Raw genomic sequence first — 8,783 nt, 5'->3', positions numbered from 1 at the left:
ATGAGCTACCGAAGGTGACAAAGAAAACAGGCTTATAAATTAAGTGAAGGCTGTGCTTCATGAACATACTTACCTGGCCGGGGTCAATGGCTGATCAAGAAGGGCCATGGCCTAGGTTGGTGACCTCCATTGCACTTGTTAGGGGTGCCCGCCTAACATCTGCTAGCCATGTAAACGTGTCTCGCGGGCTTTTGTCGACGGTAGTTTGCGTTTGAATTGGCTTCTTCTTTAGTAATTCTCAAGAAAATTTCATCTTCTATTAACACATTAATGTTACACATGGCGGAGAGGAGACGTTGGTTAAAATGTTTTCGTGGATAGGTTTTCTAGTAAGTTTCTTCTAATCATTACTATTAAAATCATGTTGTATCTTTGTTCTTAATTTTGTACTATATTAATTGAATTTGCATAAGTGATTCACTGATCCGAAATTGAAGTATAGGAATGTGATTTCTGAATATACAATGTGTTATTTGATTTATTTCTCCAAATGTTTGCTTCCCCACGCTTAAAGCTTTAAAGTGAATGTGTGATGCAAAATGGCATTTAGGGATTTAAACTTTAGACAGTTTCTACAATTCTTTGAAATTCTATCTACATCACTATAAAGAAAACATTATTAACATTCATTTGAAAAAAGAGGTCAACCTTTAATTGAAGCAACAACTAGGAGGCATTGCACAGTAACTAATTTTACAACAAGGGAAAATGTTTCTTAGTAGTCAACACCTTCAATTTAAGTATATTCTTTGGCAATCAAGTGAGCCTTATAGCGTTCAATAGAACCATCAGCTCGATATTTGATTTTGTATCCCCATTTACACTGGATGAGTGAATAGGTGTGGGGGTATTTTGGTAATTTACCTCAAAGGGGTATTTGAGTAATTGAAACTGTAAATTTAAAATGAGGTGTTGGGGATATTTACGTAATTTAACATTAAGAGGGTAATTGAGTAATTACATGTTCAAATAAGAATTGAGGATAAAATTATCATTACATCATGTTGAGGGTAATATGGACATTTCATACTTGACTTAAAGAATTTTGGATGGAAAGTCATGAGCATACAACTTGTAATTTTGAGAGTGTACAATTTGTAATTTAGGGCACTAAAGCATGTAAACTAGAGTTTAGACTTTATTAAAGCATGCAATCTGTAATTTACTCTTTTTTTTTTAGTAGAAATCATTAATAAAACCATTTAAATGTTCCCATAAATAATTTAAATAAGAATAAACAAATAATAAAATTGAATAAAACTAATGTCATTCTTCCAAATGGTTTCGAATTTTTATTCTTATCAAATAGTAATTCCCAATAACTATTGCCAATTCTAACCGAAGTCTCACTTCTAGCTTCCCTCGGTGATTCACAAGTAGTAATCTTGGAGGTTGGTAGGTTGCCTTCTTGTCCGGCGACGATATGCTCTGTGTGGGAGTGGTGGCTAAAGTGGTCTCTTCCGCTGCCAAGTCGGTTGCTGAAAGAACCTTTGTGGTTGTAGCTGGCCTATCAATCATGATCCTCCTAAAAGAACGGAAAGGAACTAGATCGATCAGGTTAGTGAATGTTTTCTTAATTAGAATGCTGCTAACATAACATAAATTATTATAAAGTTCAACATTCAAAATTATTCTGCCTGAAAAATAAATATAAATAAATTAAAATAGGCAGGCAAAACAACTTCTGATTCTGACGGATTTTGCTTGGGATGGCTAGTTTAAAAGATTTTTTGAATAGTTGAATCTTGACCGTTAATACCCCACATGCAAAATTCATCCACTTAATGAGTCTACAACTAATTTTACAGGCTAACCCAAACATATGAACCGAACCGATTTCCTTTTCATTCCAATCCCTTTCGTCTTTGGTTACCACCACTGTTAATCACAATCCCTTCCTGAAATTAGATTCAATTTGCTTATGTATTTTGATTTTCTTTCCCTTTCTATATTACATTTCGGTCATATACATTTGCAGTTTTGACTGTGATACTTAAGCATTCACCTAGCCTTGAACTTTTGGATGGTAAATCGTTGTTCTTTGGCATCTTATGGTTCTATTGATTCTAGTTTAATTGTGTTTCCGAGCTACTAGTGATCCCTACCATCTTGTGAAGTTGATATTAGTGCTCTTTCAAGTTAATTGGCTTCACTAATTTTGCATATTGGTTTCTGATTCATAGTTCTAGAGCTGTTGTTAGTGATCCTCAGAATACCTACCTTGTTATTTTGATGACTGTCTAAGGATCAATTTTCATCCAAATCATATGATTTGTTATATGGCCTACAATCAGATTCATGAGTTCCAGGCATTTTGACTAGAATGATATTATTGGATTATTTATGAGATTACCCAAAAAATTTGTTGCTGTTGGTTTTGGACCCCCCCAATGGTGTTCTTACTGTCATATGAACTACAATTTTTGGATCCGGAGTTGCCTTTTATATGATTTTGAGTTATTGAAAACGAAAAACCAGACTTTCAAGGATCATATGAATAGGTTGTGTAAAGGATAAGTCTCTGAATTCAAATTCAAATCCACCATAACTAATTCTATCATCGATTGATCTTATATCCAACCGATCAAGAAGAGTTTGAGTAATAGTTAAAGTATCAACAAGTTGTAGAGTTTGATTGTGAACATGTTGTAATTTGAATCAAATGATAAGCTCCACAGATGTTTGTTACCTTGTTTGGGATAGGATACTTCCTACATTTTTTGGAACTGTGTTGTTTGCACCCTGCTTTTGTTGATCAGTTGTTTTATTGATACGGAGAGAATGAAAGAATCATGACAGCAGCTGTATAAATTGTCAGTAATAAATGTGTTGGATCTGATAAGGTTGTAATTGCATGGCTGAAACACTACAATCCCAGAGATGGAGCACTTCTTTATGGCAACATATCAACCTTTCAAGTTTCATAATAAAAATTGGTCTCCTTGATTGACACATGCTCAGTTGTACGCATACGAAGTTGAATGTATTATTTTCACAAATCTAAATATGATTGAACTTCTTTTTTAATGTTCACTAGTTCATCCGAAAAGGAAAAGGGAGGAGAAGAAGAGAATTTGATTTCTAGCTCTGGTGAACAAGCTGCTGCAGAGATCAGTACAACGATCTGATCACTGAAAGATCGATGATGAGGATAAAAAAGGAAGAGGAGACAGTTCGCAGAATTAAGAGAAAGACGTGAACGTGTAGATAACTCTCTAGCTTCCATATCCATATAGGAAACCCATCCCTCGTCAAGACTAAATAGGAAATTAAGTTTTTGTTTCTCACTTGTTTAATTTATTCAGGAAGTGTAATCGATATCAAACTCTAACCCCAACTCATAAACCGCTCCATGCATGATTGCATCCAACTCAAATTCAAATTCAAATTGTAATTATCTTATCTTTTTTGAAATCCTTATACGATAATCTTTATAAATACAATTAAATCCCAACCAACCAAAGAGTACTGTGAGGTGTGAGAAAATCTTGTCAAAATCGATCTATCTATCTAGTTCCTTACGGTCGATCGTCGTCCATTAAGAAAAAAATGGATGAATCAGAAATCTCGTCGTCGTCTTCGTCAGAACTGCCAACAGAAGTAACGGAAGAGATCCTTTCGAGACTACCAGTGAAGTCCTTGATGCGATTCAGGTGTGTATCCAAACCATGGAAATTTCTATTTACCGATGCTGGTTTCATTGTTAAGCACCTGAAGCGATCAACTGGGAAAAACCCATACGACCCAACTCACATGCTTGAGGAAAAACTCGGTTCCCTTTACTCCTCAAAGATTGAATCTTGTTTCAGCACTACTACTACTAGTACAACTAGTACAACTAGTACTGATCGGAAGATGAAAGAAGAATTAGGAGAAGAACAACAGTTACTCGTCAAGGAATTGGGATTCGAATGTATCAAGTTGAAAGCTTCATGCGATGGCTTGGTTTGCTTAAGCTTTAGAATGTCACGCAACACTTACGGCTTTAGGGAAGGGTTACTCAATCCAGCAACCAGAGAATTCCTTTTACTTCCACAACATAAGGAAGGATCCGATAACCAATTCCCCAACCCATATTACGGGTTGGGCGTTGATCCGATAACCAATGAATATAAAGTGGTGAGGATTACTGACCATTTCTTTACACCATCTGTGACGGTATATACAGTTAGTGATGACTCTCACGAGTGGAGACACATTTGTCATCCTTTTCCTCATGAGATTAGGGTTGCAGGTCATGAACCATCCATTTGTGTGGGTGGATTTGTTCATTGGATGGCCTTTAGAAGAAGAGGTGAAGATCATGAAGATGATGGCATGGGCCCTTATGTAATAGTGTCTTTCGATTTACACGAAGAAGTGTTCCAAGAGATGCCGCAGTTGCCTTTCAATCAGCTAGACACATGGCTTTGCCTTGGGTATCTTGGAGGGTGCCTCACTGTATCTACTAGTTTCCCATTACTTGGAATGGATTCGATCGAGTTATGGGTAATGAAAGAGTATGGAGTGAGGGAATCCTGGACCAAAGTTTTTAAGATGAAATCTTGTTTGCTTGAAACCATAAACCTGAGCTTTGTATATTCTAGAGGGTTTTTCAAGGATGGTCAGGAAATTTTGTTGATGGCTGCTGCATCACAGCTGCTTACAGACCCTACTTTGTACAATCCAGCTGAGACCCAAATGCTTACAGGGCCTATTTTGTACAATCCAGAGACCCAAAAGATGACAAAAATGAAGAGTAGTCGACCTTATCGTTGCGACGATAGACATTCCAATGTCTATTCCTTTGCTACTTTTGTGGAGACACTAGTTTCTTTAAGACCGAAAGGGAAAAAGAAGCGAAAAAGAAGCTAGGGGGAAGCGACCCCGACAAATTAAAAGGTACGCAAAATTCATCCATGTAAGTGAATCTACAGCTTAAATGTAAAGAGGGATATGGTTTATCGGCAACAGTTTTGGAACTTGAAGCTGTTAGGGATGGCTTGATTTTAGGATACTTTTTGGGTATTTTAAATCTGAGGAATAACTCAGATTGTTTGCCAGTGGTTTTAGCTTTAAGAGGTTTTTAGTCTTCCTTTGATTGGAATTGTAATAGCTTAGTCTCAGAGGTTATTAGGCTTTGCTCAGTTTTCAATTATGTTTTGTTTTGCTATGTTCTTAAGAGCTCCAATCTCTTGGCTGATTTTCTGGCCAAAGGAGCTCGGTGTTTGGCTCTTTCTAGATCTTGGTGGCATACTCCAAAAATGTTCATGATTGATTCCTTTTTGTTATCGTCCAGGTTTCTTGGCTTGAACAATTTTATATAATGAAGTTTACTCATTTTTTTACCCAAAAAAAGAAGAAGTGAATCTACAGTTAGTTTTACAGGCTAACCCAAACATATGAATCGAACCTAATTGAACCGGTTTTTCTTTTCATTCCAATCCCTTTCGTCTTCGGTAACCACCACCATCGCTGGCGTGATTTCCTTGGCATCCTCCGGCGTTGCCTATGATGCTACCGTTCTTGGTGTCGGCTCTGCAAAGCTTAAAAGTCTTGTATCACCCCTACTAAATGTATCTTGGTCCCGGTGTGATTTAATCATGACTTTTTATTAAGAAGTCATGGTGAACTTCTCATAAGAGGCATGGCATGTATTAATGATATTCAAAGTAAATTTGGTACATATACAAATTTTAAAACCTAATCAATCATATCAAACATTGAAGTTTTATATTCTAAAAAAGACGCGTTAGTTACATCATTCACCCCAAATCATTAATCAGGTCAAGATTAACTTCAGGGTTGAGTTGAACTGGGGCAAGGCTTAACCATTTATCAATCCTAACCCACCTTTAAGGTTCAGAAAATTAGTTCAAATTCTATTCAGCCCGAGTCAATTTAGGTAATTTGAACGAATGTACACCCTTAGTAATGTACCTCCAAGAAAATAAATCCAATTTATGGGTAGATGCATTTGGTGGTGCACTGGGAGATAAATTGACATCTTTATTTTGGCCTGTGCATTTGCTTTCGGGAGTTGAATTGATGATATCACCTATTTGGCACTACAAGAAAAAGTATCAGTTGCGATGAAATTTTTGCCACAGACACCGGATACTGTGGTAAAAAGTCCAACTATTGCGACAAAAAAAAATCTGTAATATTAATGTATTATAAGCTACTAAAAAAAGAATACCATGGCAAAAAGCCCATAACAAATCAACTATATGTTACTGTTAGATTTTATGTGGCAAATGGTCAATTCTAAGTTTCCTAGAAATAGCAGTTAAACTATATGCTATGGGAAGTGCTTACTGTGGTAAATAGTCATATAAATACGAGATGAATAGTTTAATGAGTAACAATTAGACTAGGGAAAATTACGTGATTAGCCACTTTTAGGTTTTCCTTTACAAAAGTAACCATTCAATGTTTCACTTAACAAAACTAACTAAAACTAAGTTTGGGTTTACAAAACTAGCCAAAATAGTGATTTTTCATTAATTTGACATTTTTAACCCCTAAAACTAACCACATTGAAAAGGGAAAATCACTATTTTGTTCAAAAGGAGAAAGTCACTAATTTTTCATTTCCTTTGGACATTTTTACCCTCATATTGGTATGATTAATTTTAGTGGTAAAAATGCTGAAATGGATGAAAAATAACTATTTTAGCTAGTTTTGTAAATCTAAACTCAGTTTTAGCTAGTTTTGTTAAGTGAAACATTGAGTGGTTATTTTTGTAAATGAAAACTTAAAACTAGTTAATCAAGTAATTTTCCCATTAGACTATTAGACTATATGCTACGGTTAATTACTACCGTGGCAAATATTCAATTCCAAGTGTGAGATAAATACTGTGGCAATAACAATTATACTATATGCTATGCGAATCGGTTACGGTGGTAAATAGTCAATTAATATATATCGTAATATTTAGTACACCATATTGCTACGGAAATTAGACTAGATGCTACGAAAACAAATTTCTGTAGGAAACAATATACTTGATCCTACATGATACGGTGTTTTATTTCCATAGCTAATAGTCCAAACCCCATACTGATTTAAGCTTACAATCATTAAATAAACTATATATTTTAACTAAACTATATGTTACAGAATCCATATTCCGAAGCAAATAGCCCCATTGATACCAGTCAGGTACTAGTCCATTTTGAGACTATATGCCATGGTAGCATAAATTCCTCTAGTCCCACTAAGTTTTCCTATATACTGCGGTTTGTTATTTCCATAGCATAAGTTCCTCCAACCCCACTAAACTTTCTTATATGCTACGGTTGATTATTTCCGTAGTATAAGTGGTTCTCTATCACCGCCCTCTTCTCCCGCGCAAAATCACTTCTCTCACAGTCCCAACTCTCAGTCTCTCACTTCTCTCTAAGACTTCGTTGCGAGTTTCCCTGATTTTTCAAAGCTCAGTTATCTTGCAACTCGAAAATTTGCAAAGATTGGGGAGAAGAATCAAACCTGCTCTGGAATGTGCGATAGTTAGGGTTCGTGTTCCCCGCCGGTGGATACAGCAACACACAATCTCATTTCTCTGCATCTCTTGCTCTCGCTCTCAAGATTGTTGGTTTCTTGTGACAAACGCCGATTGGAGTTGGAAATCTATGAGCTTATCTCTTTCTATTTGATTGATAATGAAATTCTTAGTGTGTGGAGAAACAATAAAGAAGAAAACAGAGCAGAGAGAGTGAAGTAGTTGTCCCTTGTTTAGTTTTGAGACTGCTTTCCAAAATCACAAAGCACGGTTTATTATTGAGTTGAAATATTTTTTGCAGTGACGTTCATCTCAAATACTGTTGGAAGCCTTTTAATCACAATCCCTCCTGAAATTAGATTCAATTTGCTTATGTATTTTGGTTTTCTTTCCCTTTTTATGTTACATTTAGGTCATATCCAATTTGCGTTTTGACTGTCATACTTAAGCATTCACCTAGCCTTGAACTTTTGGATGGTAAATCATTGTTCTTTGGCATCTTATGGTTCTATTGATTCTAGTTTAATTGTGTTTCTGAGATACTGGTGATCCCTACCATCTTCTGAAGTTGATATAAGTGCTCTTTCAAGTTAATTGGCTTCACCAATTTTGCATATTGGTTTCTGATTCATAGTTCTTGAGCTGTTGTTAGTGATCCTCAGAATACCTACCCTTTTATTTTGATGACTGTCTAAGGATCAATTTTCATCCAAATCATATGATTTGTTATATGGCCTACAATTAGATTCATGTGTTCCAGGCATTTTGACTAGAATGATATTATTGGATTATTTATGAGATTACCCAAAAAATTTGTTGCTGTTGGTTTTGGACCCCCCCCAATGGTGTTCTTACTATCATATGAACTACATTTTTTGGATCTGGAGTTGCCTTTTATATGATTTTGAGTTATTGAAAACCAAAAGCCAGACTTTCAAGGATCACATGAATAGGTTGAATCAGATGATAAGCTCCACGGATGTTTGTTACCTTGTTTGGGATAGGATACTTCCTACATTTTTAGGCACTGTGTTGTTTGCACCCAGCTTTTACTGATCAGTTGTTTTATTGATCCGGAGAGAATGAAAGAATCATGACAACAGCAACTGTATAAATTGTCAGTAATCAATGTGTTGGATCTGATAAGGTTGTAATTGCATGGCTGAAACACTACAATCCCAGAGATGGAGCACTTCTTTATGGCAACATATCAACCTTTCAAGTTTCATAATACAAATTGGTCTCCTTGATTCACACATGCTCAGTTGTATGCATACGAAGTTGAATGTTTTATTT

General features: G+C 35.8%; 1 protein-coding gene across 1 annotated transcript; it reads left to right on the top strand.

Annotated features, from left to right (window-relative positions):
• The first annotated feature begins 3,549 nt into the window (after positions 1 to 3,549).
• On the top strand, positions 3,550 to 4,854 carry LOC149030080 (F-box/kelch-repeat protein At3g23880-like). Its single transcript, XM_089144538.1, has one exon. It carries the CDS (start codon positions 3,550 to 3,552, stop codon positions 4,852 to 4,854), a length of 1,305 nt encoding a protein of 434 aa, XP_089000664.1.
• The last annotated feature ends 3,929 nt before the right edge of the window (positions 4,855 to 8,783 follow it).

The sequence above is a fragment of the Hakea prostrata genome, chromosome 1 (genome assembly GCF_041222555.1).
Source record: "Hakea prostrata isolate BN-2017 chromosome 1, UWA_Hpros_2, whole genome shotgun sequence".
In the NCBI taxonomy this organism is placed as follows: Eukaryota; Viridiplantae; Streptophyta; class Magnoliopsida; order Proteales; family Proteaceae; genus Hakea; species Hakea prostrata.
The sequence above is the reverse complement of the archived record's forward strand: the minus strand, read 5'-3'. Positions and strand labels throughout refer to the sequence as shown.